This window comes from Colossoma macropomum, unplaced genomic scaffold, assembly GCF_904425465.1.
Source record: "Colossoma macropomum unplaced genomic scaffold, Colossoma_macropomum, whole genome shotgun sequence".
Classification (NCBI taxonomy): domain Eukaryota; kingdom Metazoa; phylum Chordata; class Actinopteri; order Characiformes; family Serrasalmidae; genus Colossoma; species Colossoma macropomum.
Genome location: NW_023494803.1, coordinates 32,768,828 through 32,788,050, shown reverse-complemented (window position 1 = coordinate 32,788,050; position 19,223 = coordinate 32,768,828). Strand labels below are relative to the sequence as shown.

The following is a 19,223-nucleotide window of genomic DNA, read 5'->3' as shown; positions in this document are numbered from 1 at the left end:
GACTATTGGACACCACTAAGAACCAACCGAAACTTTTAAACTTTTTTTAAAACTTTTAATGGTTTCTATTCTTTTTCAGCAGGGTTACCAAAGGTGTAAATATAATATCTGTCTGAAGATTATATGGCAGTTTTGTGTAGCTACAAATGTTACATAAATGCCTGTCGTTTTAGTTATAAGTATAAACCATGTAGTAGTAATCCACCAAGAGGTCAGGTGACATAAAGTAGTTTCCCTACTTTTAGAGACACATGTCCCCATTTGTTGTCGGTTTATGTAGGTTAACTTTAGCTAGCTGGCTAACATGACCAATAGTGTGGTGCATGTGACCAATCAAACTATTGGTCATATTAGCCAGCTAGCCAAAAAAATATAACCTACATAAAAATGATAAACATCAAGAGACTGATTTTTCTGTACACTCTGGCACTGGACTCATGATTGCTTTAACAAAATTGCTCAATTTAACTACATTTCGTTCTGTAATTCTTCCTAAAACAACTAGCTAACCATACATATCTTTTTTGTTTCCCTGTGGATCGTTTATCAGTAGGTCTAAATTTAACCCATTTTATTTCTCCTCTTTACTACAGTCTCCAAACTGTGTGACTCATTTACGTGTATGGTCAATTAAATTCCTATAAATGAGCTTGCTGTGTTACCCATGGAGCGCAGTAGTCGTTTTTTTTTTCTATGTAGGGAATAGGGAGCAAGGGAACGGCGGAAGCATTTGGAGCAGAGCACGGTGCTCGGATTCCAAAGCCTCCAATTGGTTTAGAATTTGGAACGCATGTAAACACCTGATTGGACCGTTCCTGGGCTGGTCGTGTTCTAAACCAATCAGAGCCAGACACGGCGAGTTTCGGTTCCCTCCACAAACTCCGCTTGGCAACTGAGGGTTCTTCATTCGGACCAGGGCAATTCCAGCAGGCTTTCAGGGTGCACCTGCAAACATGGGGCTCTTACATGGTATGTCGTTGTGACTTAACTGCTTATTGTTTTTGTTCACTAGCAAGAAACTGTGTTATAATTTTCTCCTGTCTTTGCTACCAGACAGACGGTTTGCTGTAGCCAGCTGTAAAATATTTCTAGTAACCTACCTGTCGAGTATTCAGGTGTGGTAGCATCTTCCCTAAGTGGAGATGCAGCTCACTGTGCTTCAGAAGGGTGCAAATATAACAAGCATAAGATAAGAAAAATGAAAAGGAAGAAAATACATGATAATGTTACTTGAATGCTAAAGTAAGTTTGAATTTGGAGTCAAATCAGCGGAGCAAATCTTCTACGAAGTAGCTTATTGTTCGAATTTTCCCGTTCCACCTTAAATTGTGCATCAGTTACGTTCTGAATGTAAGTGCTGGATAGGACTGCTACATCATTTAAGGTGGAACGGGGAAATTCCTACAAGAAACTGGCGAATACAAAGCCAGCTTTAGCCTCGTAAATCTGCTAGTAGTGCTGTTAAATGTTGGATTAACTAACATTAATTGTCGAACACCATTTTTTTATGTTGAGCAGTTGGAGCCAAGCTTGAGCCCCGTCTCGTTTGCAAAGCGACAGAGCTTCATTTGGTTATAATGATAACGTATCTGACCTTCATTTTCATCATCGTTCTTCTGGCACTTAGGCAGCAGCTGTCATAAGTACATGCACGTCTACGTGCTTTATGTCAGTGCCTCTATCTCCATCCAGGTGTGCTGGTTTCTGCTCTCATCCTTGCTGTCCATGGATTCTACACAGCCAGTGATGATGTAGTAGAGCTCAACCCTTCCAACTTCAACAAACAGGTGCTGCAAAGTGACAGTCTTTGGCTGATTGAGTTCTACGCGCCCTGGTGAGTCTTTTCATGTTTCATCAGGAAACATAATACATAGTACATAACAGCAACATATAGTAACCTGTTCCTTGGTGTGAACCTGCTATAATGTTTTGGTAAATTGACAGGGTTTGATGTGAGTGGAGATGTAAGGGGATGTTATACCCCAATCCCCAAAAATCTCCCTTTTCCATTTATGCATTACTTCAGTAATTCTGATTAATGTACAAGATCTAAGGTAATCAATAAATTTTAGTTTTTTTCCTGTACTGAAAGTATAAGTGTAGTTCCAGTTTATAAGCAACAACCCATTCAGTCATGTGAATCTTCCACTCTTCTGCAAATTATCATACAATCACTGTGGGCTGGATATTTCAATTATTGAGTATTACGATACATTGGCTTTGTCATAATTGTATATTAGGCACAAGACATTTGGGATTTCTCTGTCATTAAAAAAGAAAGCCCGAAGTGGATCACCCCAGTTGTAATGACATGGCAATCTCTAGACTTGTATTGAATACACCACACCTGCCTTATGCTTATTTCACACTTCTTTTTACCACATTACTGTCCCAATATCCTGTGTGTGTATATATGGTACAACTAGTATTCCACAATTATTTGGTGGACTTAGAAGGCGTCTCGTCACTGACTTAATCCACATACCATAATCTGAGTGTTCTGTTGAATCCTAATTCTAAATTTCATATCATAACTCCGATGTCCAGTGTTGTTCTGGACATTGGAGGATGGGTTCACTTTTTGAGTCTTGATTCTCTCAGTGGTTCTTCCTTATGCTCTTAGGAAGTTTCTTTTTTTGTGTCTTGGTTCCTTACAGTCATTCTTCCTCATGCTCTTGATGAGTTTCTCCTTTTGAGTCTTGGTTACTCTCAGTGTTTTTTCCTCACGCCCTTTCCTTTTCTTGGTCTTAGTCCTGAATATCCTGGATCTGTATTTAATGTGCTTTTTGTCAATGTATTCCTAACCTTCTAAATGTATTATTAACCTTCTTACCTGCTGAATGCATCTATGCCAAGAGATCAGATTAAAGCGGTATTGATGGAACAGTTCATTATCAGTGTAATGTGTGAGAATGAGGAGGGGCAGTCACAACAGGGCCCAGTGTGGCTTTATTTTCAGGATGCAGTGAGCTACAGTTTCTCACACATGTGTTTGTTCCCACAGGTGTGGTCACTGCCAAAGACTTACACCTGACTGGAAAAAAGCTGCCACTGCTTTGAAGGTAATTTCTTGAGTTTCTAATTCAGCTCAGTGATACGCTGTTAACACCACCTGCACTGCACTGTCCAGTGAATAACAGAGCTTGTTTTTTATATTCAGGGCATTGTGAAGGTTGGAGCAGTAGATGCTGATCAGCACAAGTCTCTTGCCAGTCAGTATGGCATCCAGGGCTTTCCTACCATAAAAATCTTTGGAGCTAACAAAAATAACCCTGAGGATTACCAAGGTAAGTGTTGCATCATGGCTGATTTCGCTACTTCTTCTGATGGCCGTTCCACAGTCCCTTCTTCATTGCATGACATTTAACATTCCTCAGTCTCATTCACTTTATGCTGGCTCATTTCTAATCTTGCTTTTGTTCCTGTTTTTTCCTTTCCTCTCCTCCTCTGGTCAGGTGGTCGTACAAGTCAGGCTATAGTGGAAGGAGCCATGACGGCACTGCGCTCTTTGGTGAAGGATAGACTCAGTGGACGGACTGGAGGCTCTGGCCAGAGTAAACAGGTATGCTAGTTTCTCATTTCTTTCTTCACTCCATGGTCTATTTTTTCTGTGATCCATAAATATGATTCTATGAGGTAGTTATTCTTACCTACTTTTGTAGATAGAGCAGCTGATGGTGGTCTTTGCTTTTGTAGAACACGCTATAGTTCTCCTGCTTTACCAAAAAAAGGGGAAAAAATATGCCAAATAATTTGGACCACTTCCGTTGGTCCTTTTGTGTTGAAAGTGTAAATATCAGCAAGCATTTTCAAATGATTTGAAAAATAAATACCCATAAAAATACTCATAAGGTTTTGACATAATAGCAAAGGTACATAGCGGACTGTACAAAAGTCTCAGAAGTCACCTAAGCGCATTGTTTAAAACCATTTTTCTCAGCAATTTTTGTGTATGTTTGCCAATAAAAACATAATACACCACTACAATAGATGCAAATAAACATATATACAGTAAAAAGTAACAAGAATTTCATAATGTAGAAGTTGATAGTTGATATCTTGTGAGCTAGTTCGAATGGCAAAGTTCGGTTCTCGATGTCTCCTGAATTTATAGCCATTGTAATAATTTAAATTTCCTCACCAGAACACTTGTTTTAATGTAATGAAGTACGAATTAGCCAAACCATTTGTTTGTTTTAATATCATTTATATTTATTTTAATATCTGTGTTTCTCTGAGCAACTAAATGCTTACTGTGCAAATAAATAGCTTTTTAATGCTTATTTTCTCACGCACCTAAAACTTTCCCACAGTGTCATGTATTATGTGATTGTACTGGGAAGTGACCTTGGATGATGTTGTGTTTGTGTACAACAGAGTGGTGGAGGCAGTGGAGCAGGCAATAAGAAGGACGTGGTGGAGCTGACTGACGATAACTTTGACAGACTGGTGCTAAATGGAGACGAGGTCTGGATGGTGGAATTCTTTGCTCCTTGGTGTGGCCACTGCAAGAGGTGAGTTTATTCTCAGCCCACACTACAACAAGAATATTGTCTTAGTGTTAATTTATAGCTTTCAGTAAAGACTGTCTGCATTCTCTAATAAATGCCTACACTCTCTCAGGCTGGAGCCAGAGTGGACTGCAGCGGCAACAGAGGTCAAAGAACAGACAAAGGGCAAAGTGAAGCTGGGTGCTGTGGACGCTACTGTGCATCAAGGCCTGGCCAGCCGTTACGGTGTAAGGACACCAGTGTGGAAAAGCACACAGCCAAGCACAGTCTTTAAATTTCATAGCAAAAATAGCATTTTATTGATATTAGTAGATTAAGTGGTTAAAACTGTTTAGGATCAGTTTTACCTGGAGAGGTACAATAATTTAAGTGATTGCCAAAGAGATCTATGGATTTTATTCTAGTATGAAAGTGCTGTTTTAACAGTCTGATAATAATAATTGTAGACTGAATTGCTTTTTGTAACTGGCTGAACTGGCTAATTGTAGTCCTGATCAAAATGTTGTCACAATTTATTGACAAAACCTTTTAATAGACACAGTGAGCAGCTTGTTTTAGGGGTTGAATAATTAAAAAAAATTTCATTCCTAGTAGTTTGATTAGATAAGGTGGCATCTCATTTCTTAAGTTTTTAAACACAACAAAAATGAAGAGTCCTTGAAAATTTGAGTTATTTTAATAGATTAATGTTTCCATTTTTTCTTTATTAGAGCTTTTACCATGATAAAAGTACAAGATTTAAGTTTTGCCTCATCATACACAAGCTAATATATTGGTTTCTTAGCAGCATAGAAACAGTGAACAAAACTGTTCTTCATAGTGTAACGATCTAATGCACTAGCCATTGGCTAATATATTAGCTTATGGCCAGTGCATTCGATTGAGGCTAACACTCTACCCATGATACATCACGATATGTTATGATACAATATAATGCACTATATTGTTACACCCTTGGCAAGTTATTACATAGTTATTGAGTATGGTGTCTGCTTCATATCTAACATATTTAGTCAGGATCTGACATTTAAATCCAGGTTATCTAGTATTAATTTGGGAAATCATAGAGGAAATTATAGATATCCGGTATGAACGGGGCAATAAAATCCTTTACAAATTACATTGCACAGCCTCCTCTGGTAAAACTAATTCAACTCAAATCAACACAAAAAAAAATATGTATTTTGTTTTGTTGGTTGATAATCATCATTGCTGCTGTCCATTCAGATACGTGGCTTTCCCACCATTAAAATCTTCAGTAAAGGAGAGAATCCAGAGGATTATGAAGGAGGAAGGACTCGGTCTGATATTGTGGCCCGTGCCTTGGAGCTGTTCTCTGCAAATGCTCCTCCTCCTGAGGTGACCGAGGTACGTCTGCTGTGTCCCTCTGTCTTATCCTAGAAGTAAAGTCTAAACCAATACATGTTCTGCAGAAAGTATCAGATGTTTTCAATATTATTATGTGGTAAATATTTCAATAGTGTAACTTTTGATAATTGAAATGATTGAATTAAATTGGTAAAACCAAGTATTGGTGAATCAAGTAGTTCAAGGTATTCACATGTTCTACTTGTGACGCTCAAGTGCTGAGTTTTATACATCATATCTATGATAGATTGAAACAAAGTTCTGTTATGCTACAGCCTTGTAAAAAAAGACTGAAAGAGGTTTGAGATACCGCAGGTGCTATAAATCCCTTCACTGCAAAGCAGGAAATACCATCGCTTTGTCTAACATTCTCACAGACAAGCATCCTGACCACTACAAAGATCTGAAAAGGTCTTTTCCTGTGTAGTGACTCACGAATCGCCTTGTGGCATTGTAGCTGTACTTTTTGCCATAGTATTATTGTGTTATTGGGCTTTATGATACGAAGCTTGGAATTGATCTCAAAGTCTGGTATCATAACCATCAGAACTGCAATAAAATGTTTATTACTGCAAGAGGCCCTTTTTTACACATTGCAAACTTTGAGCTTTATACTCTTGTTCTCCCCAGATTCTTAACCAGGATATTTTCAAGAAGACCTGTGATGACCACCAGCTTTGTATTATAGCAGTGCTTCCTCATATTCTTGATACAGGTACCTCCTTCCTCACTGGAAGAGGAAATCAACTAATTATACTGCAGCAAATCAGAGCGCTCACTACAGTGATTTTTTTTTAATTATGCCATTTTCACACTTAGGTCTGAACTTATGTCTCTGTCATTCTATAGGTGCATCAGGAAGAAACAGCTATTTGGACGTGATGAGGACGATGGCTGAGAAATATAAGAAGAAGATTTGGGGGTTTGTGTCTGAATCCATTGATTTTTGATACATTTTTCTACCACAGTGCATTAGCTTTTTCGATTTGTCTCAATTGTTGCTGTGGATTGGATGTTTCCTACAAATTCCTAAATTCGTCATGTTATCCTTCATGTCTCTTCTAGCCCCCATTCAGCTCTGTGTCTGTTTCTTCATTTCTGTCTTGTGCAGCTGGCTGTGGACTGAGGCTGGAGCTCAGATGGAGCTGGAGTCCTCTCTGGGCATCGGTGGTTTTGGGTACCCAGCCATGGCTGCCATCAATGCTCGCAAAATGAAGTTTTCTCTGTTGAAGGGCTCTTTCAGTGACACAGGCATCCATGAGTTCCTCAGGTTTGTCAATTTGCAAACTTGCTGTTGAATATCATGTTTAAAATGTACCAAACCAGCATGGGTGATGTTATTCTGATTTATGTGTGATGTTATTGTGGTGAACGTTTATTCTCTATTACAGGGATCTGTCTGTTGGCCGTGGGTCCACTTCTCCGGTTGGAGGAGGAGCATTACCAAAAATTCACACTGTAGAAGCCTGGGATGGCAAGGATGGCCAGGTAAGCTCATTCTGAAAACTCTCAGCTACCATATTTAAATGAGCTGTTTCAAATGACCACTGCTATTGGTCAGATATTGTATTTCTACAGTTACAGTTAGTACAGTGACGCTTACTGGGCTATGATTTAGCTCAAGGTTTGTCACAGTGTCCTTCGAAACCATATTCCTCACCCATAACTAACATTTTCTGTTGTTTTTTTTTTTGTTCTTCTTCTTTAAATATTAATTTTCTAATTACTGTATCTAACTATTTCCCAACAGCTTCCAGAAGAAGAAGATATTGATCTCAGTGATGTGGACTTGGATGATTTTGAAAAAGATGAGTTGTGAGAACCACTTGTTGCTCTGAAGCTGTTCTCTCGTATTCAGGTCCTTTTTATACACTGATTTCCTCTCCTATGGAAGAGGACCAAAGGTTAAAGGTGAAACAGAGGAAAAATACTCTGCAACCTTCAAAACTTGAGTTGTGGCCTGTTTACCGCAGAGTAGTCCTCTAAAATCTGGAGTTAGGGCCACTAGCAGGCACCAAGTACTTGTTACAGTGCCTTAAACCTGCTCTTCTGCCTTTTATTGGATATGACAAGCCTTGTTTTAAAAAGACTTACTATTAGTTCTGTGATTGTCAGAAATATAGAGCAAGCTGTTTCTGTTTGAGGTAATTCAGGAAAGGGAAGAACTTAATACTGTCTTGTTTACTTTGCACATGGTGTCTGTTCAGTTAAATGGCTGTTAAGTTCAAATAAAGGTGTTTGAGAGTGATACTTGTCCATTTTTTAAATTTTGTTGCATTTTATGCCGATTCTGTCCAGGTTTTCTATGTTGCTGCAGTTTTACCGTTAAACCACTAGAGTGTGCCAGAACGCAATGCTCAATCCTCACAGACTACAGGTTTGACATGGAGTCTTATTTATTCAGAAATTGAAAGAAATAGTATTTTGTTTACATGTAAATGCTGTAATTTCTTGAACGTTTTTTACTAAAAAATCCCTGCCTGTCCAGCTCTTCACAAAAATAGCTCAGTAATATTGCTTGTTGCATTAACGAACGAGATGGTGGGTGTAAAACAATTCTTCTTTGTAGAGCATCTTTACCCCTTTAGAGTTTATGATTATATTTGTTATCTGAACCTGGAAACTCTAAGAAAGAAATCCTATTCTGAGTCTTCCTTGTTGTGTAAATATAAATGGTGATCATACAGTCTAAACGTCTTGCATGTCTTATTGGTCCTTTTTTATTCAAACCTGTGTGATGACAAACCTGTCCGATCACAAAAACTCTAATACTCAGCATCTCATTTTAGAGCTTTTGCTCAAGTTGCAGGAATATAAGGTACAAGTCTCTTGTTTTGGTCTATATACATCTGACTGCTAGCTGGAGTCCAGCAAGTTGATGTTGATGGAGTAGCAGATGTAGGAGTAATACTCCTGCTGTCCAGCATTAACTCCTGGGATGTCAACCCCCATCTAGAAACACAAGAACATGCATTTTAATACCTTACAGGAGTATTTTATCAATAAATCAAATCAACATGATTTTCCCCTTACTTTGAAAGAATGCTCTGGCCAAAATTAAGGGGGTGCCACAACAGTGTCTAGAGTGAGATTTTCTGTTTTTTGAACAACTACAAGTGCTTTCAGGCAGATACATGAGGGGAGGTTGTTTGTATAATAATAATAATAATATATTATTATTATTATTATAGATTTTTTGCTAAATTTATTAGCCTCTACATCAGTGGCTACACTGCATTATCACAGTGGAGAGATTCTCACTGGCTGCATGACTTGTTTCCATAAGGCATGCTGGATACAATATAGCTATAGATATAGAATATTGTATAACACTACAAATAACATATTAAATATTAATTTCAGGCTAGAATGCCCCTTTAAATGCTGTAAACCTGGACAAAAGTACAGAAAATAAGCAGACTACTGTTGCTACTACTACTATGTAATATGCTTATTCCTTTTTATATTGATAACCTATAATTATCTATAGATTCATAGATTATGGATCACTGGTCACCATCCCTCTTCCTGGACATCTACTTTCCTACAGAGTTAAGTTTCAACCTGCATCTAACATTCTGCCCCTCCCTTATCGTACACTAATGCATCTGATCCAGCCAATCAAAGACGTCTGAAGAAGTTAATTAGCTGGAGCGGGTGTGGCAGATTGTAGTTGGAACTAGATTTAACAGGAAAGTTGATCTTCAGGACCAGGGTTGGTGACCACTGTCATAGATGTTATAGATTGTTTCTGCTAATTGTTGGAGTCTAACCTTCCAGTAGTTCTTAGCTATTTAACTCCAGCGCAAAAATAAAGAGGCAAACATTGGACGCCAAACTTTTCTTTGCGATGTACTACGAATGGTAAGGAAAGAAATGTGTAAATTAGATTTTTCGCCAGACTTGTTGATTTAAAAGCACAATGCAGCTGCTATTTACATTGTAGATAGTTTTCTATAGAGGTTGTTTGATAGTGGGATTATAATGTTCTCAGGGCAGCCAAAGGAGCATCAGTCTTCAGGGCCATGTTCTCTGTCTGAACACATTCACAGACATAAACAAGGTGAATTTCTCACATCTGGTTTGCTGGCTGCTGCTGTAGGGTCCAAGTCCCTGAATAAGGAGTTGAGCTCCTCTCTCAGCCGCTTTGCATGCTTCTTCTCTGGCTGCAGTAGAAGAGTCTGGAAACTGACCGGCAGGCCGTACCTGACCCACAACAACACCAGTCCAGTACTTTAACAGAAGAATCTTATGCTTACAACTTAGACGCAGTGATTGCCACATCAGTTTTTCAGTCCTAAATCTTTACCTGAGAACTGACTCTGCGAACACTCTAAGGGCCTTGATGTGGATCCAGGCCACAAACACTTCAGTGAAATTCACCTTCAGCCAGCGCACAAATGTTCCCTGGTGGCACAAATGATTCTGAAGTTAGTGTTAGCAAAGAATTGAATAATGAAGCAGTATTCAGATCACTTAAAACTTGCTTCGTCACATGATGCCACACCAAAACAAGTGGATTCTAAACCCTTTCTCAACAGTTTATACTCATTTGCCTATAGAGGTCACCAACCTTCCTTGTGGAGATGTAATCCCACACAAAAAAGTAATGTGACAATGTATTTTATTTCTATTCTGAAAACATGTTAACAACATAGAGCAGCATATTTTCATAGGTGTTCTAATAGAGTTCAGTTCTCACACATACGATCCAGTTGCTAAACATTTTCAAAAGAAATGTATTAGCTGGATCAAATGTAAAAGATTACTGTTGGAACAAAACTGCAGGAAGGTAAATGTCCAGGAGGAGGGTTGCTATTACTGTAAGGTTTAGACATGTGTAAGTCCTACTCACATACTGTTCTTTCTTATCCACAATAAGACGGTTCATCTCTTGCCTTTGCTTCTCTGCTTCCTCTAAGTTGAATTCTCGCACTGTAAATCTATTGAGAACCAACATTTTATTGGTAATATATTATTCAGTTTTTAAGAGTAACTTTCACAGAGTTGTGTAATGTGTAGTTGTGGTCACTCACTTGTGCTTGTTGGCATTGGCTTTGAATTCACTGACAGCTTTTTTGAAGAGTGTCACCGTGAAAATCCCAGCATCCTTCTCCTCCAGCAACTTCCTTTGACACACACACACATAATGAACATTCCAACCATTTTTCAAAAAGCTTACGTAGTTTGTTGAGATATAAACAAAGTCATTCAGTGTGGCTTAATATGATATAAAATGGTTCACTGAAACATACTGAGTTCTATTTTCTTTATATGTAATGCTGATAAGGAATGAGTAGTGGAAAAAAGTATTCTTCTGGTACTATTTTGCTGTAAAACACTCTGCCTGTACTTCTCCAGCATGAATGAATTAAGAATACATTTTAGGCACAAAGCTTATTGAAAAACTATCATAAAACCATGTCTCAGACATCAGGCATTAAATTGAATTCTGACTCTTTCTAGAATAGCACATTTCACATAAAACCACTTTACAACAATGTATATGTTATATATACACACCCTATATGGCCAAAAGCATGGAACTAAGTGGCTTAGCCCAAACCCTGGAACACAGCCCCAGACCATTATCCCTCTTCCACCAAATTTTACTGGTTGCACTATGTATTCCAGTGGGTAGCGTTCTCCTAGCATCTGCCAAACCCAGATAACATTAGACCGCCAGATAGTGACGTGTAATTCATCACTCCAGAGAACACATTTCTACTGCTCTAAGGTCCCTTGGCAGCATGCTTAACACCACTCTAGTTTCATGAAGCTCCTGATATACAGTTCTTGTGTTAATCGTTGCAGATTGTTGGAAGTCTGTTACAACTAACATCGTTAAATTACACAACTAAATTATGCAGATTTTTAAAATTGTTGGAATTGTCCTTTACAATGGTTTTGTAATGGTGTTAAAGCAGCAGGAGGTCTGCTGAAACATTACCAGCATACAGGACAGGGAAAAGGTTATGGTATGCATTTTAAGCTAATTTTTAAACATTTAGATTGAATTGATTGATAGTTAACTTTCATTCATTTTTAACGTTGAAATCATCAGTAAGCTGTCAATTGTTTTTGATATGGATATTTACTGATGCAATATATGGTGAAAAATGTCCAATGAAATATTTTTAAAACAAGCCACGACCAGGTTCTACATTGTGAACAGCAAGTTACAGTACACAGTGCTTCTGCTGAGCCAGACTGCAGAGGAGGAAGTAAAGTGGGGCAATTAGAGTCAATGAGAAGGATCCTGGCTTCCAGACTGTGGTGAGACAAACTCTTGCTTTCCGTTAGTAACTTTACACTGGTGTGAATTTAACCTTCAGACCCATGGCTAGAGGAAAGGAGGTGAGCTGTACTGCAGTCACGACTGGCAAATTACTGAGCAGAGCTATAAATGCTATAAACTAACCTGCTGGAGCGAGGAACCACAAAATCTGACATGGACTCATAGGTGTTCTCCCACAGGCTATCGTTTGACCTGTAGAGGTACATTGTAGTATAGAGTCAAAAGATTGTTACAGTCAAATAGACTAAACAGCCTAATAACTACTGTGTAAAACTGAGTAAAATGTTTGTTTTGCTAAATTGATAATGGACTGGAAAGACAACCTGGCCTAAAAGTAATGCACTGAATTTACCTGATTCAAATGTGCATATTATTTATCCAAGATTGTGCCAATGTAATGTATTTTACTGATGTGGAAATTATGTAGATATTTGAATCAAGTAAATTCAGGCCATTACTTTTGTCAGTGTCATTAACCTGCACCGTAAAAAAAAGTATTTTCACTGTCAAAGAACTGTAAAATTTAATGGTCAATACAATGGTCAATTTTATGAAATAAACAGTTAAAAGCATGCAAATAAACCTTACGTATACTGTATTTTAACACTAATGTTGTTAATCTAAAGAAATTTAATGTAAATTCACTAAAACAAATGATCACCACAGACATTTGCTTATTTTAATGGTTGTTACTGTTACTATCATTGTATAATCATTTATGTCAGAATAACTTGTTTGAGCCTTTTTTACAAATTTTACCATCATTGAGAAAACATATTTTTGCATTTAATTAACGGGTTTTCTTTGGTAGCCCTTCTGCTAGACTTTTTCCTGTTTTTTTACAGATTTCTGTTTTATACAGTGTGTACTGACCTGGGCACCACTACTAGTAATGTGGTCAGATACTCAGAGTTGAGGACCAAGTCTTCCTTCTTCACAATGCCGGTCAAAGTGCGGGTCTGCAGGCTTCCCCTGGTGAATTAAAACAATGGATATCACTGGTAAGTGCTATTTTTACACTGTTTATCTTCTTTACTTGAGAGAAAAGGCCTGTTATATTATTTCTAGTTATACTTCATTATTTCAGTTGACTAGAACTCACTCTGTTTTCTGCTCAAGGCCTTGCAGTCTGGCTTTCATGTCATTGTACACAATGCTACGAGACTTCAGTTCTGTCTCCACCTGAGACACTTGCTGAAACAGACACATGCAACCACCAACACAGATACACACACATGAATATTAACGGCATTAAGGATATGATAGGACATTATTCTGATTACGTAGTGTCGGTGAAGTCAGTGTAGGGTGTATACCTTGGAGATAATCTCGGTCAGTGTTTTTAGAGACAGGGCAGTGGGGTACTTGGCTCTGTCCCATTGGAACTTTGTCACATATGTAGCGAGGTCCACTGAAATATCAAGTGCAAGGTCATGGGAGAAAAAACTAAACTAATCTCCACCACAGCACAGAATGGATGGTGTTTGAATGATACTCCATCATTCATGGCACTCCATTCCTCAATAAGAGGCAGAGAGCACTTCAAAAGTTCAAAGGCTTTCAATGAAAATGAAACACACCATGCTAGTTAGTCCTGCAGTGTCAGAATGAACGAGGAAATAAAACAAAACTAATGCACAAGCTCCAAACACATGCCAGCGTACCCCGCAAGGCCTGAAAGTAAACTTTCAAGGGTGACTGTGGAACTCTGCGATGGCCCTTGTGCTCTGGTGGGATTATAAACAGATGGATGTGGTATTATTACAGGTTAGAAATATAGATTTTTAGATATATTTTTAAAAATAAACCTATACACATTTTTTCAGATTGCTCCAAATACACTTATTGGCCACTTTATCAGGCCCACTTACCATATGCACTCACTTAGTTACACACAATGGTGCGGAAAACAAAAAACATCCAGCGAGCAGATTTTGTAGTTGCAAACACCTTGTTGATGAGCAAGGTCAGTGGAGAATTGCGAGGCTTGTTCGGGCTGACAGGAAGGCTACAGTAACTCAAATATCTCCTCTTTACAACATTCGTGATCAGAAAAGCATGTCTGAATGCAAACATATCTGACCATAAGGTGGATGGGCTACAGCAGTAGAGGACTACATTGGCTTCTACCTCTGTCAGCCAAGAACAGGAATCTGAGTGGGCACCGACTCTCCCAAACTGGACAGCTGAAGATTGGAAATGTATGGTCTGGTCTGATCAATCTCGATTTTTGCTGTGACATGCAGATGGTAGAGACAGAATTTGGCATAAGCAGCATCCATTAACCCAACTTGCCTTGTGTAAACAGTTCAAGCTGATGTTGATAGTGTAATGGAGTGGGGAATGTATCCTTTACACACTCTGGGCTGATTGTATTCTTCACACATTCTAGGCTGAGTATTGTTGCTGATCATGTGCATCCTTTTACATTCAGCCAGATAATGTGCCTTGTCACAAAAGCACAAGTCATCCAAAACTGGTTCCATGAACATAACAATGAGTGTATTTTAGTGGCCTCCATAGTCTCCAGATCTGAATCCAATACAGCACCTTTAAGATACTGGTGGGGGTGACAAATATGCAAAAATTGTGTGATGAAATCATGTCAACATGGACCAGAATCTCTGAGGAATTTTCCCTGTTTAATACATGTCACAAAGAATTTAGATTGTTCTAAGAGCAAAGGGGGTCCAACCCAGAATAAGAATAGTGCTCTAAATAAAGTGACCGGTGCAGTAAAATGAAGGTGCAGTAGTGCTACAATTACAGTCTCTTTGCCTAATTTGTTCACCCCCTTTAATCTTTAAACAGCTCCATGTCACTGCTGGACTGAAAATAGAAACAAAACATATCCAGCCAACAGCATCCTGTGGCCAGAAACTGACCAATGATAAAGGACTAGAGAATGACTATCACAAACTGTACAGCAACAAATGAGCTATCATCGCTGACTCTACATCTACAAAGTGGACCAGCAAGGTAGGTGTGTCTAACAGAATGGACAGTAAATGGACACTCTGTCTGATCCCCTTGTACCACTAACATGATCACTAACTCACTAACCATGACAGTGTCAATGCAGTGCTGAGAATGATCCACCACCCAAATAATACCTGCTCTGTGGTGGTCCTGTGAGGGTCCTGAGCATTTATGAGTAGGGAAAAGAAGGGCTAAAAAATGCAGAGAAACAGATGGGCTACAGTCTGTAATTGTAGAATGACAAAATGCCCATGCATGGTAAGTGGACCTGATTAAAATGGACAGTGTAGTGTAAGTGTAGATAATGGGTAGGTGTACCTAATTTAGTGGTCAGTGATTTTCGGTCAATAAGCATGTACAACTTGTATGATAACTTTTACCTACTTAAGTAGAAGTGGCAACTCAACATGTCCTAAGCAAGGCAAAATATGACCTATACTTATCAGTGTGTATCTCAGTAGCTATATTCAAAAGAAAATAAAAGTAGAGAGCACTACCAGGAAAGACTTAATGATTCATGATACAGGTGTGCTACACAGAAAAAGGGCCTTCCATACTTTAGCTAGCAAATATAACTGTACCACATCCTTATCAGTTACAGTGTGTGTGTGTGCGTGTGTGTGTGTAATTCAGGTGCCGACACATTTGAATCATGTAAATTCGAAGGACCATCTTTATTTCAGTGTACAGAGGTAACAGGATCCATGGCTTGGCCTGGCTGAGATGAGTGGAGAGTGTAGATGACCAGAGGCATCTCTGTTAGTTAATGAGTTCCTCACTATTTCATGCTGAAAGGGGCTTTGTAGTCATTGGGACTGTTCTCTACACAATCATACCTCCATTTGCCAGGGCGTTCTCTATGACTTTGTCACAGGACTGCTCCATGACCTCCGCCATACACTGAGACGTCTTCCGCATAACACTGTATATGATACAGAGAGTCTGTCTGAGTTTATAAACAACATGACATCAGTGTTTAAAACTAGCTTTTCTAGACAACTGAGTCACTGCTAGTCATGTAGGTCTGAAAAAGCCATTTGTCCAGTTGTAGACTATGATTACGTTATAAAGTAATTGTGCCGTAATTGTGCCTCAACTGAAAAAGCGGTCCAGACTGAAACACTCCTTGTAACTTTACAAGGAGTGTTTCAGTCTGGACTGTTTTTTGAATTAAGGCACAATATAAGGCAGCCAATCAGAACATATGTCATTTACATATGTCAATCATGAGGGCACAGTAACAATAGCAGCCTGTTTAATTCTATGGGACAAAGAAAGGTTGGAAAGTAGTCATACAACATGTATTAAAACAATTTTTCGGACATAAAACCGTATACATATCATAAGGCGAACTCGGGGCAGGGGGTGATCACAAAAATGCAGAACATGGGCTCTTTAAAGCTACACTCAGATGCTTTCTTTCTGGAAAGTTCCAGTTACTCATCCATTTTCACGTTTCTTACTAAATAGATAAATATGGATCAGAATGTTAGAACAATTATTTCTACAATGCATAATCAGAACGATTAGTACTATCTAGACTGTGATTTGTGACTTATGAACTGTTTTGTGGTTTTAAAAATCCGCAGACAGGATTGTGGCTTTGAAACAGAGTAAAGAAGGAAAAATGCAGAGCACAGTTTCCACAACACAAGCACGCATGGAACATTGTGAGGTCGCACTTGAAATAAGAGACAGCTGGATTGAGTGTCTCAGTTAACGGCAATTGTGATACAGTTGCTTGTGAATTTTCCCACAGGGTGTTTTAAAGAACAAAACACACACAGGGCTATATCCTTCTACCAAACACTTACTACAGTCAAGATCAGGAACGAACATAACATATCATAAGAATGCTAATGGTAGAATCTGCCTGCATAGCCACTTTGCGCACAAAATAAAATGAGATTAATTACATTGAGATTTTTGATGCATGCAAGCATCTGCTATAACTAAATACAGGAATTAATTGACCAAAACAAACAGAATAAAAGTGACACATCTTTACTTTTGATCAAATGAATGTGTTCACATATCTTATATAATAATATTGATTCAATACCCATGTCAATTGAATTTATAGAATGTCCTTACCCCTCTGCATGTGAGTCCAGTCTGGAGAGGTCATCAGCCACACCCAGCAATACATCCAGAGTGCCCACCTGGTGTTAAACATTCATAGTCAACATCAACATATATTGTGTTAAAATAGCAAAATGTTTGAATGCATTCCCTTTCAAGACTGTTCTGTGAAAAAGAGGAATAAAGATGACATGAGGACATTAACTGCAGTTAGTTATGACCACCATCAATTTAGTTGCACCTTAAACATGTAAAAATCTAAGAAACAGAAAAAATCTAAGAAATGGAATGCATTGGCTTCTTTTACACTCATCACTGAAGTCATTATTCAGCATGCACTACTGCATATGCCCTGACATCTCTTCCGCAAGGGAATAACATCAGTGTGTTTAAACTGTGTAAGAATCAGTACAAGAAAATTACAAGCTGATTGTTAAAGATAGAAACCTGAGAGAACTACTTAATTAGTAGTGGCAACCCAACACGCACATCCTCTAGAAATGCACTGTGCACTCCTGATCCTGACCTACCATACGTGCCTTCTACACTAATTTGTTACACTTAATTGAACATCCAATAAGGCCAAATTCAACCTTCATAGATCTCCTACCCCTGAATGTTAATGGTGTGACATTCACAAAACAGATTTCACTCATTCTTACCTTCAGTTCAGGGATGATGAATCTGAAGCTGGACCCGAGGCCGGCTTTGGCTGCGGCCCGTTTGAGCTTCTCCAAAGACTGAGAACTGGCTTTGTCCAGCGGAACTGAGATCAGCCAAAACTCTGACATGACTCTCTCACCCACCCCGACCCGGCCCCTCTTTCTTTTTCAAAAGCTGTGATAAGAGGCGACATCAATTAAAACCATTCAAGGCCATTCACCATTTATGTCTTACAAAGAAACACTTTCATCTTTACAAAGACATGGTGAGATTATATGTCACCCTCCACTGACTTCAGTGTCTGGTAGGGTTGTGTTTCCAACACTGCAGAAATGAGCACTTAATGAGTCTAATTATCTTGCATTGAGGCAAAGTTGTCTTTACTTCTTACCTCTTACTTCTTACCTAATCTAATTAGTTACTTAATACTGCATATGAAATTACCGAGTTACAATTTGTATTTATTTTGGATATTTTGCATGCTAATCTCAGAACATTAGCATACAATTTTGCTTTTATCAAACTTTTACCTTTCATTTTCAACAGACAAACCCTGAAAGCAATACCTTCATAACTCGCAACCTGAAATATTGCTTATTCACTAATGTAGGGGACACAGCCGGCACTAGCTTTTTTGGGCTTCAAAAGTATCACAATTCAGTAACAAAAGTTTTATAAGGCTATTCAAGTTGTCGTTATTATAATGACCTAGACCAGCAATTATGCACAATATAATCTGCGATACATATTTCACTTAATGCCATAAATCCAGTAATTGGTTATTATTTAAACTAAACAACTAGATAGAAACAGTTGCATTTTTTCCAGAATATTTTTATTTTAAAAATTGTGATAAAATTGTTTGGTTACTCAGAAAATTCCAACATTATTTAACAGCAGTAATGTTAGACTCACTGCAACATTAATCACAAACAATCAGGTTTGCAACTTTTACCCACATTTTTAAAGTAACATTAATATAGTATATAGTAGCGGTCAGTTCCCTACCTTACATTAAAGGTCCATTCTGTGGCATAACCCGCAATGAAGGTGGATACAGTAGTGTTGTCAGCGTGTTAGACATAACATGGGCCGTTGGAAAGCAATTGTATCTGCCTTACACTATGGGAGTAACACAACACAATCTCAGGTAGGACTGTACCATATAACCTTGCCTCAGGGTGGGCTACATCATCTGACACAGCCTCAGGCTGGACTGTACCACTCCACACAGTTAGAACTATACCATCTTCAAAAGAACTAAGTAGAACCTAAAACCAGTGTAAAGATGGCAAGTTTGACTCAATTTACAGATTCTTTCA

The 19,223-nt window shown here is 38.4% G+C and overlaps 2 protein-coding genes across 2 annotated transcripts; one reads left to right on the top strand and one right to left on the bottom strand.

The window, feature by feature from the left end:
* Positions 1-860: 860 nt before the first annotated feature.
* Positions 861-8,127, top strand: LOC118824015 (protein disulfide-isomerase A6-like). Its single transcript, XM_036593905.1, has 13 exons — positions 861-969; positions 1,693-1,834; positions 3,005-3,062; positions 3,161-3,287; positions 3,456-3,562; positions 4,378-4,514; positions 4,624-4,738; positions 5,739-5,879; positions 6,510-6,594; positions 6,729-6,801; positions 6,991-7,149; positions 7,271-7,367; positions 7,630-8,127. Exons 1-13 carry the CDS (start codon positions 954-956, stop codon positions 7,696-7,698), a joined length of 1,326 nt encoding a protein of 441 aa, XP_036449798.1. The 5' UTR covers positions 861-953; the 3' UTR covers positions 7,699-8,127.
* Positions 8,128-8,735: 608 nt separating this feature from the next.
* On the bottom strand, positions 8,736-18,029 carry atp6v1c2 (ATPase H+ transporting V1 subunit C2). Its single transcript, XM_036593537.1, has 12 exons — positions 17,901-18,029; positions 17,251-17,318; positions 15,993-16,078; positions 13,494-13,588; positions 13,280-13,371; positions 13,051-13,149; positions 12,297-12,369; positions 10,916-11,004; positions 10,735-10,822; positions 10,189-10,286; positions 9,956-10,085; positions 8,736-8,831 (listed from the first exon to the last, which is right to left on the bottom strand). Exons 1-12 carry the CDS (start codon positions 18,027-18,029, stop codon positions 8,736-8,738), a joined length of 1,143 nt encoding a protein of 380 aa, XP_036449430.1.
* Between the last annotated feature and the right edge of the window lie 1,194 nt (positions 18,030-19,223).